The sequence below is a fragment of the Sorex fumeus genome, unplaced genomic scaffold (assembly GCF_029834395.1).
Source record: "Sorex fumeus unplaced genomic scaffold, SorFum_2.1 ptg000008l, whole genome shotgun sequence".
Taxonomy (NCBI): domain Eukaryota; kingdom Metazoa; phylum Chordata; class Mammalia; order Eulipotyphla; family Soricidae; genus Sorex; species Sorex fumeus.
This window is the reverse complement of record NW_026606065.1, coordinates 78843643-78869190: the sequence shown is the minus strand read 5'-3', so window position 1 is coordinate 78869190 and position 25548 is coordinate 78843643. Positions and strand designations below refer to the sequence as shown.

The 25548-nt window shown below is 47.3% G+C and overlaps 2 protein-coding genes across 2 annotated transcripts in view; one reads left to right on the top strand and one right to left on the bottom strand.

Annotated features, from left to right (window-relative positions):
* The window catches only part of SIAH3 (siah E3 ubiquitin protein ligase family member 3), an 81872-nt gene extending 56943 nt beyond the window's left edge, over window positions 1–24929 (top strand). The window contains exon 2 of the mRNA XM_056108796.1: window positions 24219–24929. Coding sequence (XP_055964771.1) covers window positions 24219–24884 — 666 coding nt within the window. The 3' untranslated portion in view covers window positions 24885–24929. The remainder of the gene's footprint in view (window positions 1–24218) is intronic.
* Window positions 18725–25548, bottom strand: part of SLC25A30 (solute carrier family 25 member 30) — a 292859-nt gene continuing 286035 nt past the window's right edge. Inside the window, exon 11 of the transcript XR_008791466.1 lies at window positions 18725–18735. The gene's annotated coding sequence lies outside the window, so the exon portion shown is untranslated. The remainder of the gene's footprint in view (window positions 18736–25548) is intronic.

Genomic DNA, 25548 nt, shown 5'->3' with positions numbered 1-25548 from the left:
GGCCGACCTGGGTTCAATTCCCAGCATCCCATATGGTCCCCCGAGCACCACCAGGAGTGATTCCTGAGTGCAAAGCCAGGAGTAACCCCCGAGCATTGCCGGGTGTGACCCAAAAAGAAAAAAAAATTAAAACATAGGGCTGGAGGATAGTACAGTAGGTAAGGCACTTGCCTTGCACATTGCTGACCCTAGTTTAATCTCCGGGACCACCCATGGTTCCCTATGTACCACCAGTAGTGATCCCTGATTGAGCCAGGAGTAAACCTTAAGCACTGCAGGGTGTGGACAAAAACCAAAACTAAAAATACCTGCTTATGCAAAATTTGAACTATACAACCTTGTTATTTTTTTTTAAAAAAGTATTTATTCTTAAAGGGATTTTTGTCTTTTAGAAATGTTTTTAATTAATTCTATTCATAATAATATTAATATATTAGTAACTGTGACTATTGTTAGCAGTAAATTAATAATGAGATCACCTAAATAAAATACAGAGTGATTCTATTCTTTTACTGTAATATGTCAAACCTTTATATTTGTATAAAGTTCCCACTACAGCTTGCCATTTAAGAATCAATGTGTTTCAGTGTATAACTATATGCATTCTTATAAAGGCCTGTATGAAATTGAATAAATATAGAAATTATGTAACTTCGTATCCCTCTTCATTCCACCCACCTATATGTGATTTGTTTGTGAACAATTTATGCCAACCTCTTCCACACCTGCCTGGAGTTCTTTAGTGACACGCTAAAGCCTTCACAACAAAACCCAAACTTGTTAGCAGGGAATAGAAGCTCACTGACACCTTCCATGTCATTTATCAGCTCTCTTCCCACTTTGAACTTGCCATCTTGACCTCCCTTCCAGAAAGACTAAACTATTTGTAACCTTCAACTTGATTTCATATGCCTTTGCTTTTGGCCCACTTGGATGTCCTTTCCTTTCACCACAAACTGCCCCTTTCCAGGATGGTCCCCACTTTTCATTGAAGACTCCTCTCAGCTGTCACCTCTTCAACACTTCCATGACAGATTTCTCCCATTGTCTCTGCTCTGCTCTTGCACCACACTGGACTTATTCCCACCATAGAACTGACTGCACTGCATTTCTAGCTGTTTCTATCCTCTCTCCTTTGTAGATTGCATGTTCTTTGGCAGGAAGACACTACACCTTATTTATCTTTTTATCACCAGAATCTATCATACTTCCTGGAATAAGGAAGAAGACTGATGAAGTCTGATGGATGAATGAGTAAACACAGCTCAAACCATACACGCCAGCTGTCAGCATTTCTCTACAGACTTCTTGACCACCTATTGTATAGCCAACAAGTGATCTGGGCAAGACAAGAGATGTATGAAGTACTACTTTAAGTCACTCCTGAATATACTTTACTGAACGGGTCTTTTGGCCCATGGCAGTTTCTCCTCAGAGCTCTTTTCAGGTTAATGCATATTAACATGAAGTAGCAGCATGCTGAGTGCAGAGGAGGAGCCGATGGGGTGCATTCATGAAGCTCACCAAGGCCTCTGTGTTAGAATATTACATTATCTAGAGCCCATCCTACCCCTACTGCCTAACTACTGCAAATGTGGACTCATGGTCTAGTGTACGAATATTTTTGTGGAAAATTATCTTAATTCAGTTTTCCCCTTCTCCTTTCTGCCCAGAGACTGTATGCAAACATCAAAAGACGGATAAACTTGGGGTTGGATAGTAAAGGGGTGAAGGCACTTGCTGTGGTTCAATTTGGCACCACAAATGGTTCCCTAAGCACCACCAAGAAGGATCCCTGAGCACAGAGTCAGCCAGGAGCAATCTCTAAGAAACATACACACACACACACACACACACACACACACACACACACACACACACAGTTTAACTCAGTAGTTTAGTAGTTTTTTCCCTGGTTCACCCTCAGGTCAGAATCCAGTGACTAGAAAAAGCTGGGCACCTGCCTCTCTGCAATTTATTTGTACTTTATTCTTTTATTATTTGGGAAGGGGTGATTATCTTGCATAATTCTCCAGTGTCTATGAAGAGTATTTCCCTTCCTGGTCTCTGATTCCCAAAGGGTCAGAATGGAAAAGCAGACTCTCTATCAAAAAGGGTCTTTCTGCTCTTTTTGGGTTTCATCCACTGATCAAGACTACTGCCTGGAACATAGGGAATATCAGTCAGGACACATTATTAACTGGGTGACAAATGGTATTTGACCTTGCTTCTATTTAGGATTACATAAGCCCTGGATGTGCAAACGTGTTTAAAAATGAGAACATGGTGGTTTGAGGCAATAGTTCTTGACTAGAGAAATGACAATAAGAGTAAATAATGTAACATGTTATTAAATATCTGTCTAGCTCCTGCTGTGACAAAGGCTGTCATAAATCCAGGTTATGGAATCAATCAAAAGTGACTTGTCACTTTCACCTTTTCTACATTGTCCCACTTTCAAAGTGCTGCTGGTTTAACTGGCTGCCCTTCCCTTACCCACCCAGCCTTATTTTATGCCCTCCTCTTTTTGTGGGGGAAGGGGCACATCCAGCAATGCTCAGGGATTATTTCTGGCTCTGTGCTCACAAGTGACCCCTGGCTGTGTTTGGGGGATCATATGTAGTGCCAAGGATTCCATCAAGGCCAGCATTAGCCCAGGAGAAAACGAACTCTTCATTGTGCTTATGCTGGTTCCCATTGCTCCAGGATGCGTCTCTGTCTCCCACTCATTGCATCTGACCCACTTCAAGGGTGACCCCCCTGAGCACAAGCCTTTTCTTACAACTCGAACCATTTAATGCAGAGGTAACACAGACTACGTCATTACAGACACTCTTGCATTGCACAAACAGGCAGCTTTGCTGGTTGCTCCCTGATGGCCCAATGGGGAAACTCTGGCTGAGTCTCCTCCATGTCTCTGAGTCCTATATATCCTGGTTGTTCTAGCTGTAGGTTGGTAAGGGCCCTGGAGGTCGAGTGAGGGAGGTTTTGAGCCCATAAACAAAGTGGGTGCAGGCTGAATCTGCCCTTCTCATGAAATTGGAAGAGAGGCCTCATGTTCATCCCCACTGAGAACATGGCACCAGGAGAGGTCACCCACAGAGGCAATGTTCTACCTCATTACCAATTCAGTCCCCACAGAAACCCTTGCCAGGTCTTTAATTTTTTGTATTAAAACAACAAACGAGGTGACCCCAGCACAATCTCTAATAGGTAGCATGGGTCAACAATTACTCATTTCTACTAGTGCTTCTCGCATGACGGGCTGAGATGAAAATTTGTCCTCTTCCTGGCAAGAGCCATAAATTAGTTTTATGCTACTGTTAAACCCAGAGGCAAAAAGGGGGGAGGAATTGTAACTCTGCGGGGGGGAGTGTCAGCAGATAGAGCCTGACTGCATCTGACAACAAAGCTACCTCCTGAGCAGTGTAGCCAGGGGTGAGGATCCACAGAGATGAGTGATGTTGGGCCACAAAGAAAATGGTTGCAGAAACCCTGAGACAAGACAACCAATTCTGAGGATCTGAACTGAGTATCGTAGCTCGTTATGTCCCCAGTAGCAGGTACATCTGTGCAAAGAACAAACTCATCAATGATTGGATGCGTGAAACAGTTGTGTCTTAGCCAGAGCTTAAGGAAATTGATTATGCCCCATTCATCTGAGTTGTCCATGAGTTTTCCAAGGCCAATAAAAATGAGTGTGTTGGGGCTGGAGTGACAGCACAGTGAGTAGCGCGTTTGCCTTCACTCGGCAGACCCGGGTTCAATTCCCAGCATCCCATAAGGTCCCCTGAGCATTGCCAGGAGTAATTCCTGAGTGGAGAACCAGGAGTAACCCCTGTGCATTGTTGGGTGTGACCCAAAAAACAAACAAACAAAAAAAAGAGAGAGTGCTAGGCTGGTGGGGGGGTGGGGGGAGAAAAGGCTGGAGTATGTGCTTTGCCTGTGGGAGGTCTGGGCTTGATCCTTGCCCCTCAGGCTTTTGTACATAATGAACCTGGAGCACCGAGCAGGAAGTAGCCCCTGAGCCCTTTCCATGTGACCCCAAATCCAAAAAGAATGAAGATGTTAACCTACATTCTTGGATATGTATGTCCCACAATATACTTGGGGGGGGTGGCGGGGGGGAAGTACATGTTTAAGAATTTATACCAAAGCATTTAAAAAGTTTAGAGTAAAATGGTAACAGCAATATTGTCAGAATGGCAACATTCTGAGTTTTTTTTTCTTTTTTTTTTTCATTCTGAGTTTTTGATTCTCTTCTTTAGGCTCTGCAAAAGTTTTAAAAACTTTTATAACAAGAATATATTTCCTTCTTATCAGAAAAAAAAAAGTATGGGTGTGTGGAGGGGAATCTACCACCTACTCCGACTTCTCTGTGCTAGCATAGTGCTGGGTGGGGAAGATGACCCAGGCACAATTTTGGAATACATTACATACACCCCTCCCCCAGAAGATTTATCTTCCTAATTATGCTTTGCTCTTTACTTAATATTAGGATTAGTCCTAAGTCCCTGGGCTCCCTTGCCAGCTAATGAGCTGAACAGGATGACAGGGAAAAGTCAGCTTGGAATGAAATGAAGTATGAGCTGCAGCTAATTCACAAGGCAGAGAATCGAGCACTGGTTGTGCGAGCGAAAAAGAGGCAGAAAGCCCTGGGGGTCCAGCACCCCTTCTCAGAAGCAGATTTCTGAGGATGGAAACCCAAGCCAGGACTCCTCACTCAGCAGTCCTGGCAAAGACCCGAGTGCTGGTTGCCCTGTGTGTGAACTGCTAGTCTAGTGATCTGCTCCAGGTGGGGATTCAGGGAAGGACCAAACGAGGCTGTATGAGATGCTGAGCAGAGGGATTTGGCAGCACCATCTGGGACAGTTGCATTAGCAGGACCGTGTCCTCCATGATTTGTATCCATCAAATGCTTTCTCTCAGACAGAATTCAGCATTTCCCTGCTTACAGGAATTCCAGGGCCAGGGCCATGACTGGACCCACTGGCAAGTATGCTTCACCTGCAAGGACCCAGGGCTTATTCATCACCCTCTTGCGTGCAGCTATTCAATCTGCAGTACCATGTAGGATCCCCTGAAACACCTCCAGGAGTGAAACCCTGAGCACAGAGCTAGGGGTAATTCCTGAGCACCAATGGGTATGGCCCCCAAACAAAAACAGAACCAAAAAAAAAATTGTCTCAGGGCTAAGCTTCTCCCAGTTGGTTGTGAGAAGTCAGCCTGGGTTGTCAATCTCTACATCTTTTCATTAGCACAGGGAATCCCTGACCTCTATCACCAGGGTTCAGTGGAACCCCAAAGAGTTGGGGGTTGTGAATGAATCAGAATGAGGAAGGATGTCTGAGGTTATCAGGAACCTTCGGTCTGATGCATTAAAGGTTAGTGGGACCGATGGCCAGCAGGATGGAAGTGGGTGGGCAATTGCTGGTCTTGCTCCTTGCTCCTCTAAGCTGAACTGATGCATTGTGGCCAGCTTGTTTAGGGAAGCGGTGCAGCAGCTCCAGGCCAGACCGGCTAATTCCCACTGCATGCTGGTGCTCAATAGGTGTCAATTCATTCACATACTGCAATGTTGCAGGGTTACTGCTGCACCCCGCTCTTTGCAGAAAAGCAAAGACAGAGATGGACTACTTTGGAAAGTGCATGGAATGTGGTGGAAACTTTGTGCAAACACAGGGTGTGAAATTGAGTGCTTTGTTGGGGGTGCACCGGGGAGTCAGAACCCATGCATGGAGAATAGTACCTAGAAGGGAAGTGCCGGGACCCCACAGGCACAGGCACATAGTCCTCCCGTTGTTCATCAATTTGCTCGAGCGGGCCCAGTAACGTCTCCATTTTGAGACTTGTTGTTACTATGTTTGGCATATCTAATAAGTCACGGGTAGCTTGCCAGGCTCTGCCATGCAGGCAAGATCCTCTCGGTAGCTTGCCAGGCTCTCCGAGAGGGGCGGAGGAATCGAACTCAGGTCGGCCATGTTGGCTGCGTGCAAGGCAAACGCCCTACCCACTGTGCTATCACTCCAGCACCACCCCCCCAAGTCTGCCTATTGCTTGAGATGACCTAGGCTGTAGGCATGGTGCAGACACAGCTGACTTTGCCTGCAGAAGGGCGAATCTGGGATCTCATGGCCTCCACCTGCCGCTCTCAGGAGCGTGACACTCCTATGGCAAGTGAGTGCCCTCATAGACGAGAAAAGTGCATGGAAGAGGAGCAGGCTGGGGTGCAGCGTGGCCAGCTCTGCTCAGGGTGATTCTGGGCAGAAATACACTTAAGGGGACAGCTTCAATTGCCTTGAAATGTGCTGGGCTAATTACCTTAGTGGACACTAATAAAAGGGTTTCCTAGAGACACATGGTGACTGTAATAACTCTGAGATGAATGAATAAAGGATGAATGAGTTATTAGGGACTAGCCAAACTGCCAACTCCCCAGGGCCAGGGGAAGGGGGGTAATCATTCTCCTGTCTGTCTTCCCAGGATTCCACCATCCCCCAGCCTAAGATGGTTATGAAATGTGAACTCCGTCACTGGGTGGGGGGGAGGTCGTCTCAGTAACATGCCTGCCACCACCTTGCTTCAGGGCTTTAAGTGAGAGATGGCAGAGTATATGAAGGTGCTGCTGACCCTCCATGTGCTGGGAGCCAGGGGGATGCTCCTACCCCTACCCCCAGCAGGACCCCAGGTCAGGATTGGCCCCTGCCCTTCCCCTGCCCCCACCCCCAGCTCCTCCACTACCACCAGTTCTGGAGTCCTTAGCCTGATGGAGTCTGGCTGGAGGGACGAGTCTGCACCCCCACCCCAGTGTCCTGACCCTGGGAGTCCCTGGGGGTAGGGGAGGTATGCCAGCCAGAACCTCTGCCAAGGTAGCCCATCTCCTATCCAAGCCCATCTCCCTCTCCCGGGACCCCTTGTCCTGCCCTGACTGTGTCTTTCCTACCCATCCTCTAGGGCCCTAGTTTTTAGCATCTCAGACATCCAGGACTGAAAAGAAAGAGAATAAAAGGATCCCCAGGACTCTTTCTTAAGTCTCAGAGAATAAGCCCATTTAACTGACCTGGTGACAAAGACCACACAGATGCACCACCCACACTCCCTGTCACTCTACTTCTAATTTCTCATGAACAGCCTGCAGTGAAGTGTGCAAGTCTCCAGTCCATACAGAGACATAGATAAAAGAGCACTTATATATGTAGATAAACACCGCCTATATCAGGTCAAAATATTTCCAGCCTCTGAGACCCCCTCTTCTCATGTCCCCTTCTGGTCAATAGCCCCCCACAGAGACCACCACTTTTCTAGCCTCAATCACACCAGATCAGCTTTGCTTGTGTTTTAACTGCATACAAATAGAATTGTTCAATATGCATTCTTCTGGGTTTCGATCTTCCTTTTTATTTGTTTATTTATTCACTTATTTATTTGTTTTTGGCTTGGGGACCATCCCAAACTAGTGCCTGGGGTATCCCAGATCAGTGTTTTGGGGGTCCCTTCCTGCAGTGTCCAGGGAACCACAAAATGCTCAAGCAGGATTAAGCAGGTCCTCCTGCATGCAATGAATGAGCACTCTCCCAATTCAGCTGCCTCCCTGCCCCAGAATTTCCTTATCCCACCTGTTCTGAAATCTACTCATAGTTCACTGTCTCATGAAAGCTGTGTAGTATTCCACTCTGTACCCATTTAAAGGACATTTGAGTCGTTTTTATAAACTTGGAACCATCATGAATTAGTCCTTCTGCAGTATTCATGCACAGCTTTGTGACCACAGAGAACTCGTATCTGGCAGGGGTTGTGTAGAACTCTAAAGGCCCCGATCTTTTTCTTTGCTGGCAGGCTTGAAAGCTTGAGAGCCTGCCTAAGTTCATGACTGCTGGTGGAAGAGAGAGTCCTGGAAAAAGGACAGTTTCTGCCACACAGAACAGGGAATAGCCAGAGTATTTGCAATTTTTTGATGCCAATTCTTTGGAGACTCAGACTCTGTGGGATACTGGGGAAAGGGACAAGTGTTACCTATACACAGAGTAGGTTAAGGTTATAAAAGCTCAGGGAGCACAAACTTTATGTTTCTCCTTCCCCACTCCATTGTTATGGTAGGCGTCATGATGTACAAGGGTAACAACCCCTGAGGGTGTTCCTCTCATGGCCACACTCAGTCATGCAAGGATACACTGGGGTTCAAGCCCATGGTTCCTTGTCTGCGAAGCAGGTGCTTTGCCACTGTACCACATCCCAAGCTTGCCAAATCTCTTACAAAGGGCATGAAACTTGCCCACCCGTAGCCCCCCCAAGATGCAACATCTCTGCAGCCCAAGACTGGAAGCAAGCCTGCCCTTCACTCCAGGGCAAGGTACTGTCTCTATACCTGACAGTAGCTCACTACAAAATTTCCTTTGAGGGCCACAGATAGTACGAGTGCTAAGACATTGCATGCAACCAGGCCTGGCTCAACCCTGCCACTACATACGGTCCTCTCAAAGAAAGCCAAGAACAACCTTTGAGCACAGAGCCTGGAGTAGACCCTGAGTACCACCAGGTGTGGCCCTCCTCAAAAGTAATAATAATAAAATTTAAATATTCTTGAAAGCATAGTCTGGGGCCTGGGCTATAATCAAAGTACTAGAGTGTAAATTTTGCATGCAGGAAACCTGGGGTCCATCTTCAGAACCCTCAAGTCCCCAGCAGTGTTCAGAGGAATCTCTAAGCACTCCCCGGTGTGACATCCCCAAAACAAGCAAACAAACAAACAAACAAAAAATAGAAAGTGTAGACTGGAACAAAGCCTATTTAGTACCTGGCTTTAAAAAAACTAAAAGGCAAAGACTCGTTGTTTCCCCACAGGTATGTAACCAGGACTGGAATCGCCAAGTTCCAGAGTCTAGTACCTATTTAACTTAGTGATACTACACCAGAAATGCATGTCCCTATGTAGTTGTACCAGTCTGCTCCCTAGCAGTGAGAGTTTCAGTGGTTCTGCGGCCTTGGCAACTTGGATGCTGCTGGGCTGTTTTACCTACACCATCCTGGTTGGGTCCTGTCTGGCTTTTTAGGTCCTGCCCACACAACAGGGCTGCTCAGATGTTATCCATATCCATAGTCCAAATCAGCATGAATATCATGGCCATTAACCAAAGGTCCATTTACAGACTATGTATGAACAGCCAGATACCAAGTGAGATTCTGAGGAAGCAGAAAGACACTCAGAGCAAACTTCTTTTTAGGAAACGTATTTATTAATTTTAAGCAATATTTCTCAAAGTGGGTGACACCACTGGACTCCCCACTCTTTAAGTGGGTAGCCTTGTCAGCAGTTGGGGGAGGACAATCATTTGTTTATTTAAGGTAGATTTTCCAGAAGGAGCTGAGCAAATTTTTTTTTCTGTAAAGAAGGTCTTGGGGTAAGTAAGTTTGGGAAGCTCCGACATAGAGGTTGGGTGTGTCTCCGAAGCAGGGGAAGCTGCCTTTGCATTGCTGTGCAGGCTCCGCCAACATAGGTGAGAGGTATGAAAGAGAAAACCTCGGTGGAGACAAGGCATTGGGATGTAGGGGAGGGTGTAAGGGCAGAGCTCAGCCAGGTTGGAGGACTGAACAAGCTCGCACTGACCCAGATGTTTGTGGATGGGATGGATGATGATGGTGAAGGTGAAATGGTCCAATGACTACTGAGTACCACCTGTGTCAAGGAACTAAGCTGGGGTCTTTACATTCTGAAGCACAGCACAGCCTCCATTCAATGGCCAGTGTTGCCATGCAAATAGTAGAGGGCTTTTTTGTTAGTGAAAGTATGGTCTGGATGAGAGTAGTCTGAGAGCTTGTTGTTTTCTTTAAGGAGATCTTGTTCTTTTCTTTTATTACTTTTATACTGCTTATTTTATATCATTTTATTTAAAGATTTGGGGCCACAACTGGTGATGCTCACTCAGAAGCTACTCCTGGTTCTGTGCTCAGTGCTCACTACTAGAGGTGCTCCAAGGATCATGCAGTACTGATCATTGAACTGAGTTCTCTGCATGCAGAGCATGCACTTCAGCCATTAAGCTTCTCTCCAGCGCTATCTAGGAATCTTAAGGAAGATTGAAAGGGCTTTTATGATTTCACCCAATTCACATTTGGACCTAGAAATTATGCAGGGTGCATCTCCTTAGCTTACATTACAACCAGCTTACTATTCAATAATGAATACCAATAGTGATGGTGATGATAACGATAATATAATAACATCTCGTTACTTGGGCTAGTACACTACAATGTAATTCATTTTCACTCAATCCTTCCTTTAACCCCATGAAGTATAATTACAATACCCATTTTATAGTTGAAGAAACTAAAACCTAAGCAGGTTAATTAATGAGTTCAGAGTCCCAAACTTTTAGTAGCAAAATCAAGATCTGTGGCTAAAGTGGATCTGACTAAAGTGTTTTCCTTCCACTGTACAACTCACTTGGTCAAATGGCATGAGTCTGCATTCAAGAATAGACTCATAGAATGGCTTCACTTCTGGAGACGATTATTTGGTAGTAAATCCTGCTGTAAGAAGATGGTCTTTGCATGAAGCACCCTAATCCTCTGCTTTCCATGTGCATCTCTTGTACAGACAAGTGGGTATCAAGTGACAATCATGCTGGGTGGGCTAAGCATGCCTTATGTTTGAGTGTGTAGACAGGGTGTTTCCTGCAGCAAAGCATTACCATTCTCAATCTGATGAGGTAAAACAAATTTTATATAGCTGAATAGCTATTATGAGGTAAGATAGAGCAGAGTAAGGAGGGCGGGAATGGAGTTCATAATGGAGCTGAGATATGAGTGACGGGGAGTGTGCTGGCCATGTGGCTCTCAGGTCACACTCTCAGCAGAGGGATTAATGGCTTTACTGGTGGGAAAAATAAGAGGTAAATGGGCTTAGAGGAGGATGAGTAAAATTTGCAAAAATAATTGATTTCAGAGTTATCTGGGGAATCTCATGTTTGTTTTGTGGAAGGGAGAGGGTGGGGTTTGGGATATACCAACTATGTCAGAGTCTGTGCTCGGGGATCACTCCTGACCATGCTCAGGGGATGATATGTAGTGCCAGGGATTGAACCTGGTTGGCTGCATGCATGACAAGCACCTTCACCTCTGTACTATCTCCATTTCCCATGTGTTGGCTCTTTGTTTATGTTTTGGGGTCACACCAGTGATGCTCAGGGGTTACTCCTGACTATGCACTTGGAAATTACCCCTGGCAGTCCTCAGGAACCATATGGGATGCCAGGGATCAAATCTGGGTCAGTTAAGGGCAAGGCAAACACACTACCCACTGTACTCTCCCTCTGCTGGCTCCCATATATTGGTTATTAATAGGCAAATGTAGAAGTTTGAGTTCCACTCTGAACCTGATGGAAAATCATTGAAAGATGTAATGAAATATATATGCCGCTTGGAGAGCCCAGCAAGCTACCAAGAGTATCCCACCCGCACAGCAGAGCCTGGCAAGCTACCCTGGCATGTTCGATATGCCAAAAACAGTAACAATAATGGGTCTCATTCCCCTGACCCTGAAAGAGACTCCAATATGGCAGTGTTGGGAAAGACGAGTAAGGAGAGGCTGCTAAAATCTCAGGGTTGGGACAAATGGAGATTTTAATGGCTTCCGCTTGAGTAAATCAATGAACAACAGGATGACAGTGATACCGTGGTACAGTGATGCAATGAGAAAAGTTATAGTCTATATGAGCCAAGAATGGATGAGGGAAACTTGTGTTCTCATTTTCCTAGGGCTGCTGTACACACTAGCACAAAGGTGGTGGCTGAAAAGTTCAGAAATGTATTTGCACACATTTCCAAAGACCAAAATTTCTAAATCAAAGTGTTGTTAAAATCACACTTGGTGGGAAGGCTGAGGGGAGAATCCTTCCTTGCTGATTCTGATTCTAGTGGTTTCCTGCATTCCTTGGCTTATGGTCACATCATTCCAATCACAACTTCGTCTTCAGAGGGCCTTTTCTATGTCTGTACCTTCCTGTTTTGGCCTCTTCTAAGAACACTTGTCTTTGGGTTTAGAGTCTCTCTGGGTGATCCAGGATAATCTCTTCTCAAGATCCTTTACATGCACCACAAATATCTTCTCCCTTTCCCTCCAAACAAAGTCACTATCACAGGTTCCAGGAATATGTCCACATCTCTCTTCTGGGGATCGGGGAGTTTCTCTCTACCCAATACAGCTGCTTAGGAAGCTACATGTAGTAGCCCATATAGATTATGAGAGTTGCTTACCCAAGGCTAGTGGCAGTCAGATGATGATAGGCTGAATTTTGCGAGATGACAGGTCATTAATTCATTCATTCTCTCCAGAAATAGTTTTTCCATACCTACCATGATCCTAACATAGGCAATCTAGCAGGAAATTCTACCCAGGCAATGATCGCTCATATTAGGTTCACAACACAATCCAACAGGTAAACTGAGCATGAAAGAAGAAAGGCCCCCATGAAAGACAGAACTGCTCTGGGAAATGCAGAGAAAACAAGAAGGAAGGATTCAACTTAGCTAGGCCAAAGCATCCTCTAGACAGGAGTGGAGAACAACTGTCCTACAGCTATAAAAAGGCTCATGAAACTATGTGGGTTGGTCCTGGTGCATGATGAGACAGACATTTAAGTATGCTTCTTGTCCGTTGCCTGCAGCCCATCTACCTCTATTAAATGGCCTACAAATGATGCTATAAATATCTCAATGGTTTGGGACTGAAAAGAGTTTCCCCACTGCTCTAGGGGAGGGATATGGGGAAGATGAACCCTTCTGGCCAAGAGAGCTTGATTTCCTGTCAAGACAACCTTATTAAACAGGACAAACAAGGATGGCATGGAGCTGTGGGCACCTTGGCCATGAAATACCACTGATCACCCCGACAGACCTCTGCCAGCTCTCAGCATGCTAACACATGCTGATGTTGGTGTTTTCTTTTTGAACCAGTTTTAGCAATCTGCCTTTCCTCAACGATGCAGTCCTAACTCTGACTCCAGCCAGAGTGACCCCATTCTGGGAGATACACTTCAGTCCCCAGCCTGAGGTCATCACAGTGACAGCTTGTGTTCACTTTCTGCGAGTCACTCCAACAGCCTGGAAGGCATCCTGGGGAAACGCTCCCAGTCAGCAGGGCTGAGTTTCATCCCATTTTAACCTTCCAACTGCACACACAGGGTCCGAGTTTTACTTGCCCATCAGAAATGTAAATGTAAAATGTTGAAAAGTTTTTCAAAAGAAAAAACATAGTTTATGAAGAAAAAAAAATCTTTTATCTGCAAGATTCATAAACTTCCTTAGCAGGCTCAAACCCTCCCAGATGAAAGGCAAAGAGCAGGAATGAACTCAGGAGGAACCCGCCTCTCGGGCTCTGAGTCTCCACTGCATCTGAGTCTCCACTGCAGGCCCGCCCCTGCAGAACATCTGCAGGGTCCAGGAAGAGTGGAGGTGGAGGCCCTGTACTGTAACTCCAAGTACTTAAAAGTGGAAAAACAAGGTCAGAGACTCTTACAGCATGTCCTACCTCCTACCTTAATAATTACCCCTCTTAACGGCCACGGCCCCCAGCCAGTGACCTATTTCACTTCCTTCCTAATGAGGCTTCATCATGCAGTATAATGAGTCTCCTGCACGGCAGCCCACCCGTCCCAGATCAGTTCGCAGCCCCCGCAAATGGTCACCACTGGCCACAGCGGGAGGGGAGCCGTGCGTCTTAGGGATGATGGATCCCAGAAATGGCACTGCAGCAGGAAGCCGACTCAGAGACTGGCCAGGGAAATGCAGGGTCCCCAGTAACTGGAGTATCTGGTCTAAAACGGTGGATTTTAGGGATCTGGGTGAGCATAACCCATCGCCACCTCATCTCCCAGGGAGGGGCAGAGCCCAGGGAGGGTCATTAAACTCCAGTTGAGTCGTTTCCCTTTGCTTTGCTGTTGTTGTGGTTCTCAGGTTACGCACACACACACACACACACACACACACACACACAGACTCACACTCAGTTGTGCAGTGTTCTCCAGGGTCGCACCCACTGTTTGTGTGGTGATGCTCACATACTCAGTTGTCACACCAAAGGCCCCAGGCAGTAGAGCTCTAGGGCGTCTGGCCAGGTTCAAATTCACACTTTTACAAGGCAACCCTGTAGCCGAGGAGCCAGACCTAACAACCCCCTTCTGACCCCCCATCTATGACACAGAAATCAGCAGGAAGTGTGGGGGCACTCAGGGTTTGTCAGGGGTGGTCCTGCCGACAGGCGTCCAGCTGTGTCTGGGAGGTTTAGCTCAGCTGGTTCCCTGGGGGAGTGCAGCTGACGGTCCTTACCGCCAACAGAAGTGTCCAGCTTGGAGGAGTGGAAGCAGGGCAGGGCTCTCTGTGGTGAGAGAAACTGCTTCTACTAAGCTTTTATTCCCCATGACGGCAGCTGAGCAAGTCCAGTGCCTGGTTTCTGTCCCAGTACTGAAGCTCTGTGCAGAGAGGCCAGGAGACCAGTCTGAGGAATCGCCATAGGAACACATACACACACCACACAAATATACACACATCATACATCATATACTACACATGTCATACACTAGATACATCACTATACACAGCAACACATGCCACACAATACCATACTACACTTATACATCACCCAGCATACCACACATCACACCATATCACACACACCACACACATCATACACTATAGTATATATGCTGCTATACATAACAACACACACCACATATACCATACCACATACTAAGTCACACTTCATATACACCATACACATACTACACACCTCATCACATACACATCAGTCAGCACATATACAAACAACATGCACACACCTCAGTTATAGAGCAGCTGAGAAGGGAAGGTAGAAGAGAGAGCTCTTAACTAAAAACAGTCTTTCCATGGGTGAGATCCAGAACAGAAACTATTTATAAACCATTTATAAAAATGAGTCAATTTATAAAACATTCATTCATTCAGCCACATGGCAAATACTTATTGAATGTGTACTAAACACCAGGTTTGCCCACCCATCAACTAGTCACCAGCAAACCAAACACAGTCCCCTGGAGGGGGGGAGGGGTTAGCTTAGTTAACACCAAGTTTTCAGGTTTGATTCCCACATGAACCGATAATTAACTGGGGACAAAGAGAGAGTACAGCAGGTAGGGAATTTGCCTTGCACAACGCCAACCTGTGTTCAATTCCCAGCATCCCATATGGCCCCCTGAGCCTCACCAGGAGTGCTCCATGAGCATTGAGCAAGGAGTAAAGCCTGAGCACTGCAAAGTCTGGCCCAGACACACACACACACACACACACACACACACACACACACACACACACATAGAGCCCCTGCCCACAACACCTGTCATCCTAGTGAAGGCAGAAGAACTATTGATTTACAAGTATATGGTGATTTACGTGGACCCAACTTTTTGAAGGAGGCACAAGTGGTTCTTAGAGCTTGCTCTTGTCTCAGTGTTCAGGGATCACTCCTGGTTGTGCTCAGGGAACCATGTGTGGCTCTGGGGATCAAATCGTGGTCAGTTGTATGCCAAATAGGTGCCTTAAAGCCTAATATTCTCTCTCTTTGTCTCTCTCTGTCTCTGTTTCTCTCTCTATCTCTGTTTCTCTTTCTCTCTGTCTCTCCTCTCTCTTTCTCCAGGCCCTGTGTGGGCCCATCTTAACTGCAGCCTGATCTCAAAGGCAGGGAGGCAGGCAGCCCCCAACCCTTACCGAGGCTGTTGGTCCCAAACAGACACCAGATGGGACTCTGGCTGACCCATTTGAAAATCTTTTTCTGGAGGACAAGAAGCAGTGGGAGCCTCATGTAAGACACTGTCCTTAATGCATTCACAAGGGCTACAGACACCTGTCGTGCATGCCAGGCACTGTGCTAGCAGTGAGGGTCTGTGAACAGAGAGACCCCACCTTAAAGGCATGTAACAGACAAGAAGTTACTGTAGCCATAAGCTCATGCTGAGCAGCAAAGCAGGGCTGTGGCAACTCAGGAGCAAAGCACTCCTTATTATCACACTGCCCACAAGCTCCCTCCTGCCTTCACACAGCCAGGGACCACGTGAGTAAAAGGCTCGCTTGGCTCTGGCAGCTTTGGAGACCACAGGCTTGATGACTGACAGGCGGGTTTCCATGTCTCCCACACATCTCACCCTTGGGTCTTGGGTCTCTATAAGTCTTGTCCCCCAAATTTCCATTGTTTTTCTTTTCACAGTGATGTTCATTTCTCTCTTTTCTAATTAATAGCACCTATAATTCAAGACTCAAACCTTCCATGTGTTGGCCATTTGCTCAGTGGATATTATGAGTTTTTCAAAGCCACCCTTAAGATGAAAAAAAAAATCTAAGGTAGGACATATTACAGGGACTGGGCGCATTCCTGGCCCAATTCCTGGTACTGTGTGGTTCCCTAAGTATCATGGGGCCTGTTCTGGAGGCCCGAAAGCACCAATGGGTGACCCTAGTGGTCCTCAGCACTGCGCAGGAGCACTGAACCTCTAGCCTGGTTAACCGAGTATCATTGAAAGTGGCCCCCGAGCTTCCTGAGTTCCCATCCCCATAAAAAGAGAATTTTTCTGAAATATCCTCATCATCATAATGTAAAAACCACAAATTTAATCCAGGAAAGTCCATTTCTATCTTCTACCATGCTGATTAACAAATGACTAATTTCGCCAATGCAAACCTCTGTGGAAATGTTAATTAGCAGCATCTGGTGTGGATCAGAAATATGAGTAATAATTGAGGAATTGTAGTCATTATCTCTGGTGTGTGGCCTTTCAGATAAAACGTGGCCACCTCAAAGCATGAATTCCCCATTAGGGAATTGACAGTCCCTCGCATGAAGGCTTAAGTGTTCGCATTTATATCACAATCTCTACTATTTCTAAGAAAATTAGAAGCGCTATTATACTAGCCGCTTAAAGACCTCATCCGTGTGTGTACGAACCAAGCTGGTCTGCAGGGGAAAAGCATGAGACAGATTTTCTAATGAAGATGTTCAGTGCAGGTGATACAAGGCCAACACTGGCTTCTGTCTTAGCTTAACTTGGGTCTTGACTGCAAACCTTCTAGAGTACTCCTGGCCTCTGTGTGGCGACTGGGGAAGAGGGCTGGAGAGGAAATGGCCTGGATATCAGTCACCTCACAGCCTTGGGTCCTGGCCTTCCCAGAAACTGGGAGGATCTTTCTTTCTTTCTTTCTTTCTTTCTTTCTTTCTTTCTTTCTTTCTTTCTTTCTTTCTTTCCTTCTTTCTTCCTTCCTTTCTTTCTTTCTTTCTTTCTTTCTTTCTTGTGAGGGGGGCTGCAGGAATGCTCCCAAGGAATTCTCAGAGGGCTTGGGGATCACTCCCAATAATTCCTAGTCAACCAAATGCCATACTGCTCAAGCCCTGCAGTGTCAGAGATCACCCAGGCCACCCAGCTTTGCTCAGGGCCTCCAGGACCATATCCAGGGGTGCTCAGGGATCTTCAGAGCAACCCACATGCACATCAGCTCTGGGGCTGTGCCTGGCAATGCCTGGGGGCATCCAGCAATATACCTACTAGTGTTGGTTGGTAGGGGCCTCAGGGAAATACTCTGGGCTTTATGTGGTGCCAGGGATTGAACCCTGGATGCATTGTCCTAACCCTAGCACTATCTCCCTGGCCCTAACATAGAGAATTTTTAAATACGAGTTGAACCCAAGAACAGTTACAACCTTCTCAGCTGATTGACCTTTGCTATTTCCCAAGCTGTTTCCAGCCCCGGTTTTACTCAGGCTCTGACTCCTACAGCCTACCTTCTCTTCCTTCCTGTGTGTGAAATGTTCCCCATACTATGAGCATCACTACCTTTCAAACCCTTCACCCAGCAGTGTAAACCTCTATTAATTAACTCACACAAATGAAGGTGTGAGCAACCTCCAGGCAAATGCCTGTCATTTACAATTGGGTGCAAACTCTGCTTGGACTGAAATGCATTAGCATAATACTGTTTCTGGAAGCTAATAGAAGGCCAGTTCTCTAAAGAGAGTCCAGTGGCCAGAGGGGCACATGATTTTCCAGGGGTTGATTTTCCTATTTGGATGCCAGGATTGTGAAGTACGGCTGTTACCAGCCCTGGCAGTATGGCTGATCCAATTAAAGAAGGTGTTTTTAAATTCAATTACACCCCCAGTGGAAACGGTCTCAGTAATGCTTGGGGAGAGCATTATACCCAGTCCATAAAGCCTAACATTTCTAAACCCAATTTTGCACATTATTCTAAAGGTTAATTCAAGATCTCTCTTCCAAATGGGAAGTTAAATGCAGCCAATGGAAGTCCAGCCTCCGCTGACTGACAGGGGGGGTTTATCAGTCTGTGAGAGTTCATTAGTTTTAATTAGCGTAATCACTAATGTTGCATTAACAGTTTAGTGAAGGAAAGTAATTACTCACACATCCACTGTATTAGATGGGAAGATTAGAGTTCATTTTCCAAGAATGATTAGCGTTTTGCCAATTAAAAGACTCCCTTCTCCCTGCCAGACACCCCGTGACCTCACTCACCCCAAAGATCTTTTCAAGGAAACATAGTTTGCATCAGAAGATTAGAGCGCGAAGAAATGCAGAATGAAGTCAGTATGCACTCTTCGTGTCTTGCTGGGGCACAGCCAGTGCAGGGTCTCTTAGAGAGTTTATACCGTCTTGCTCTATTTGCGCACTCTCTGGTGGCAGCTATCCCCGGGGTGATCCCCCGCTCCCTGTCTGGTTCCCCCACTGACAGTTAAAACACAGAGCGGCCAGTGGGAGATGAGGCTCACAAGAGGCAAAGGGGAGCCCGGTGGACCGACCTGGTATTAGGTCCTGTGTTTAGACGTACCCCACCCTGAGTACCAGCTCCAAACCTGCCTTGCTGGCAGGCTAGAGGCTCTATTTGTGCCAACCACTGCCTCACGTGTGCTCCCCAATGATTTTCACTAAACCCTGGATATCATCTCAGCACCCCTACGGGGCCTTCGAGACTTCGGCAAGAGGCTTCTCTCTCCTGCACACAACCCCTTCCCCTCTGCACCAAGCCCCCCCACTGACCAGCCACTCATTTCTTAAACATCTCACATTCTTTCGCGCCCAGCTCCTTCAAAGCCGCCATCCACCCTCCTGGCAAACCTCTTGCCTATTCTGTTCTACTTTACCCTTCATGCTTCACTCAATGTAAATGTCACCTCACACGGGTGAGACTTGCTGCCTCCCAGCCTGTGGCTCCCAGAGCCCACTGCACCCCGCATGTCCCCTGCTATTAGAATATTAAACGTATCGTTTTCAGCTACTGAGGTGACAACCAGGACCTTTCTCTGTGCAGCATTTCCAGACACGTTCCATAATGGAGATTATTTTGCCCAAGGGTTTAATGGATTGAGAGCAGCTCAGCCCTCACCCTCTTCCTCCTCAAAGCTCAAGTCTAGAAGCGGTGGCCAGGAGTGGCGATGGAGACATGTGTGTGTACAGATGCACATTCCCACTGGCGAGTCCTCCCCCAGGACTGTACCCAAAGGGCAGCGATGGCTGGGTTTACCTCTGAGTGGGAGGTATATAGGAGGGAGGCTGGAGGGAGACCAAGGTGCTTCGTCCCACCTCCCTCCTTTTCCTTTTCACACAGCTGCTGCTGTCTGCACAGAACAGGAAGCAGCAGCTGGGCATGCACTTGGAGAGGGGCATGTGGAGACGAGCCCTGCAGCCTTTCCTGAGATGAGGACATCGGGATGTTCTATCTCAGCGGTCAGCATCAGGATGGGGGCTTCAGGCCAAGACCAGTGGTGGGATGGGTCTCCAGGCTCCCAGTGTAGACTTTGAGAAGGTGCTTTGATGATGGGGAACTGACTTAATTAAGGCTTCTAAAGGAGTCAGCAATGGAGCAAAACAGCAACCTGTGACTTTGCTCTTCAGTCATCCGTGTGTACCTGAGCGAATCTGAGCTTCATCCCCAGAAGCACCCTGTGAGGGGCTGTGTCAACTTGGGCAAGTGACTTACCTTCTCTCTGTCGGTCTCTTCATCCATAGGCAAACTAAATGTTTCTCTCATGATACATTATAGAGGCTAAGGGGGAGGAGGGTGCTGGAGCAATAGCATAGCGGCACAGCGGGTAGGGTGTTTGCCTTGCACGCGGCCAATCCAGGTTCAAATCCCGGCATCCCATATAGTCCCCTGAGCACCGCCAGTATTAATTCCTGAGTACAGAGCCAGGAGAACCCCTGTGCATCGCCAGGAGTGACCCAAAAACAAAACAAAAACAAAGGCTAAAGGGTCAGAGAGATAGTAAAGGCGGTTGCTTTGCATGCAACCAACTCCAGTTTGATCGCCAGTAGCACAGCATATGTTCCTCTGAATCCCACCAAGTCATCCCTGAGCACAGAGCCAGGAGAAAGCCCTGAGCAGCACCTGGTATGTGCTGCCCAGGACCACCCCTCCAGAAACAAAAAGCTAAGTAAGGAAGGGAGGAGGCTTCTCAGAGGCATGAAGAAGAGGGAACCGCATTTGGGAATCAGAGACCAGGTCTGGTTGAGCGCAGCAGAAGTAGAAGCATGAGGGGCAGTCCAGCAGGAAGGGCTAACTGGGGTGTAGGATGCAGTTGGCCTCTGTGTTCAGAGTTGGGAAGCCAGGAAATGAATCCCCATCCTTTCTTTACCAGTTTGGTAACCTCAGTCACTTTGTAACCTGAAATCACTGCTGATTGTTTCTTCAACTGAAGAATCTGAATCATAGTGTTTGTGCGAGAGGGAGAGGCTCCTTGTTAGTGTGACAGAATTAATGGTGTGTGTATTAATGACTGTACCACCCACTCCAAGCATTGTGGAGTTCCTTTGCCTTTGGCTGTCTGCTAGTGCCTGCAAAATTCCGTGGAGCAGGAGCTCAAATATTGTACAGTCAGCCTGGAGATATTGTACAGGTGTTGTGGCATTGCCTTGAACATGGCTGAACCTGGTTTGATTCCCAGCACTGTATATGATTCCCTGAACACTTCCAGGATTAAACCCTGAGCACCACTGAGTGTGCCCCTGCCCCAGGAAAAAAAAACTCACACATTTACTAATACCCAATCAGAAGACGCGATCACAGCTTCTGGTGGTTTTGAGGACACTCATAGGCACAATGCCATGAAGAACAAAAGGTCAGAAAATTCTTAGGGTTCCTAGTGGCGAGTCCCCTGGGAAGCTATTCAAGGCAGTGAGTCTGAAGCCTGCCTTCAGTGTACCTAGGGTGTGCATCTACCCCATGATTGCACAGGACAATTGTGCAAGATCCTTGGCCTCAGTGGTGCAACTTGGTACCCCAAACATACACTGTTGAAAGCATGTCTCCTTATTAACAATACAGTATGGAAAGGTTGCTGGAACAAGGGCCAGAAGGAATGGTTGGAAGCCTGCCTCGAGGGCTGGGGGAGAGGACAGCTGGGAGAGAGAAGGGAACATTATGACAATGTATGGTTGGAAGGAATCGCTATGGATGGGAGATGTGTGTTGAAACTGGGTAAAGGACCAAACATGATGGCCTCTCAGTATCTGTATTGCAAACCATGATGCCCAAATGGGGAGAGAGAGAGAGAGAGAGAGAGAGAGAGAGAGAGAGAGAGAGAGAGGAGAGGAAGAGAGAAGGAAGGATGGATGGATGGATGGATGGATGGATGGATGGAGAGAGGGAGGGAGAGAAGGAGGGAAGGATGGAGAAAAAGAAGAAAAGTGCTTTCCATAGAGGCAGGTTGGAGAAAGGGTGGGGGTTGGTAGGAGGGATGCGAGGGATATTGGTGGTGGGAAATGTGCACTGGTGGAGCATTGTATGACTGAAACCTGATCATGAAAGCTTTGTAACCATATCTCATGGTGATTTAATTTTTTTAAGTTTTAATTTTTAAAAAAGGGCTGGATAAATAGGACAGGGGTTAAGTCCTTTTAACCCCTGGCTATAACTTTGCACATAGCCAGCCCTCGTTCTACCTCTGGTACCACATATGACCCCTGAGCCCCTCCAGGAGTGATTCCCTAAGCACAGAGGCAGGAGTAAGCGCACAGCCAGCTGTGGCCCCGAAACTCCCCCCACCCAAATAAAAATTAATCTGTCACTGTCCTCCCGTTGTTCATCGATTTGCTCGAGCGGGCTCAGTAACATCTCCATTGTGACAATTGTTACTGTGTTTTGGCATATCGAATACGTCACGGGTAGCTTGCTAGGCTTTGCTGTGAGGGCGAGATACTCTCAGTAGCTTGCCGGGCTCTCCGAGAGAGGCGAAGGAATCAAACCCAGGTCGGCTGCATGCAAGGCAAATGCCCTACCCGCTGTGCTATCGCTCCAGCCCCCCCAAACAAAATAAAATATTAAACCAAAATAAAAAGATGAAAAGAGTGCCTGGGATGCAGTATGGCAGGTATCCCAGATGAGTCTCTGCCCTCTATGATAGTGGCCCAGGTGCACACAGACCCCTCTGCTCCCCAGGGCTGCCTGAGAGGCCAAGAGAAGGGCACCCGTGATAGCACAATCCCTGGAAACACTAAAAGGGCAAAAAGTCAGCTATTGCTGAAATTTCATTCTAAAAATAACAGCAATGATAAAATAGGGAGGAAGTCCATTGACCTCAATTGCTGTGAAAAAAATATTGGTATCAAAATTGAAAAAAAATGGACTTTTACAATCTTAAGGTGTTATCTGGAGATGAGACTGCTTGAGGATGGCATTAGTGACCCAGAAAGGTATGCATATTTCATTTTCCTGTACCAACTGTGTAGACTCTCCAAGGTATAAGCAGTTTCCCTCATTTACTTTGTGCTTAAATTTTCCCCTATGTAAATTAGATTCAGAAAAATCTCAAATCGTTTTTTTTGCTGGGAGACTCTTTTAAAGGAGCTTCTATTTTCAGTTGAGCATATTTAGAGTCTCCACTAAAGGAATGACAAGGAGAAAATCTACAATGTTTTGGCATCTACATTTAGCAAATTGCTCCAAATAATTAATTTGCCTTTTACAAATAAGTGTCAAAACAGAAAATAGTAAGTGTTGACAAAGACTCATTGAAACAGAACCCTCACTCAGAATCGATGGGAAGGCCACATGGCGCTGCCACCTTGGAAAACAACCTGGTGTTTCCTAATAATTTTAAAAGAACTGTTTCTTGAGAACCAGGAGGATTGGGCCACAGTTGGGAGTGTGCGACAAGTTGGGGGCAGAGGGCAATTCGCATAGAGAAGTGAACACTCTGACAGTGATAGTTGGAAATGATCACTCTGGACAAGAACTGAGTGTGGAAAGGAGGTAAAGGGATATGCCTGATAACCTTTCAGTATCTGCATTGCAAACTATAATACCCAAAAGAAAAGAGAGAGAGAGAGAGAGAGAGAGAGACAGAGAGAGAGAGAGAAGAAAAGTGCCTGCCATAGAGGCAGGCTGGTGGGCAGGAGGTCAAACTGGGGACAGTGGTGTTGAGAAACGTGCACTAGTGAAGGGACGGGTGTTGGAACATTGTATGACCAAAATCTAATCATGAACAACTTTGTAACTGTGTATCTCATGGTGGTTTAATAAAAATAAATACATAAATAAATAAAATTGTAAAAGAATTGCTTTCATTTCTAAGTCACGCCTGGCGATACTCAGGGTTTATTCCTGTCTCCGTGCTCAGGAATCACACCTGGACCATATGGGGTGCTGCAATGAAACCCAGGTTGGCCATGTGCAAAGCTAACACCTTGCCCTCTGTCCAGTCTCTCAGGCCCCTGGTTCTCTTTTTTTTTTGTTTGGTTGTTCTTTTGAGCCACACCTGGCAGTGCTCAGGGGTTACTTCTGGCTCTGCTTCTGGTTACTCAGGATTCACTTCTGGCAGGCTTGGGGAACCTTATGGGATGCGGGGATTGAACCTACATAGTTTGTATGCAAGGCAAATGTCCTAAGTACAGTACTATGTCTCTGGCCCCATGGTTCTCAATTTTTAAGAAAGAAAACTGCGGACTCAGCAGCATTCTTTGGATCCTGGAGCCTCGATTATGATCCTCAGCATCACAAGCCCCCCCCCCCCAACCCCAACACCACCAGGAGTGCTCCCAGAGCCGCCTGAGACTGATCAGGGTCACACCCCTTCAAAAAGCAAGCAAGAAAGCATTCTCTCCTTGAGCCCCAAAGTCTGCTTTTTACAGGGAGTCTCCGTGGCCTTCTGCCGGCCCACCACTGACTGACCTTTGTCTCTCTCTGTCCTGCAGTATGTCTCCAGCAGACGAGCTGTCACTCAGAGCGCCCCGGAGCAAGGCGGCTTCCCCCCTCACCACCTTACCCACCACCACCACCACCGCCACCACCGCCGTCACCACCACCATGCCCGGCCCCACCACCTCCACCACCAGGAAGCAGGGCTGCATGCCCCCGAGGTGACACCCTGCCTGTGCCCCCTGTTCTCCTGCCAGTGGGAGGGCCACCTGGAGGTGGTGGTGCCCCACCTGCAGCAGATGCACAGGGTCGACATTCTGCAGGGAGCCGAGATCGTCTTCCTGGCCACAGACATGCACCTGCCCGCGCCGGCGGACTGGATCATCCTGCACTCCTGCCTCGGCCATCACTTCCTGCTGGTGCTCAGGAAGCAGGAGCGGCACGAAGGGCACCCACAGTTCTTTGCCACCATGATGCTGATCGGGACCCCCACGCAGGCCGACTGCTTCACCTACCGCCTGGAGCTCAACAGGAACCATCGGCGCCTCAAATGGGAGGCCACCCCCCGCTCGGTTCTCGAGTGCGTGGACTCGGTCATCACAGACGGGGACTGCCTGGTGCTCAACACGTCACTGGCCCAGCTCTTCTCTGACAACGGCAGCCTTGCCATTGGCATCGCCATCACGGCCACAGAGGTCTGCGCTGCCGAGTCTGAGCTGTGAGCATCAGGCCATGCTGGAACACCCCCCAGAAGTCCTTGGCCTCCACCCCCCAAACAAACACACACACACACACACACACACACACACACACACACTGGGATCACTTGGCTCTTTGAATTCCAGGACGCCAGACTTCCTTTTTTATTCTTCTCATTTTTTCTCTCTTTTCTTCTTTCCCTTTTTTTGTCTCAGGTACTTTGTGGTATTTCGTGTTTGTCTGTGGGGTTGGGGGTGGGGGGGGAGGGGAGGTGTGTTAAACATCCAGTGATTCAATGCAAGCTTTTGGTGTGACGCGTGTTCCCATTTGTCAGTAGGGTTTTGTAGAACATGCTCATCGAATTCCATCAGAATGCTTCTTGGGGCTAGAGAGATGGTACAGCAGGGAAAGTACTTGCCTTGCACGTGACTGACCGAAGTTTGATCCCTGGTACCTCAGATGGCCCCCGACCCTGCCCCCCAGGAGAGAGCCCTGAGGTCAGAGCCAAGGGTAAGCTCTGAGCACCCCTGGATGTGACAGAGAAAAAAGAAAAGGAGACTCACATTTGTTCCTTGTCTACCCCTTATGTCTTTCACTGATGCCTCCCAAGTGAAGCCGTGGTGTGAACTATTGGGGAGGGGCTACAGAGACACCGTCTGAGTTCATCCTTCCTCGGCTCTGGGGTCC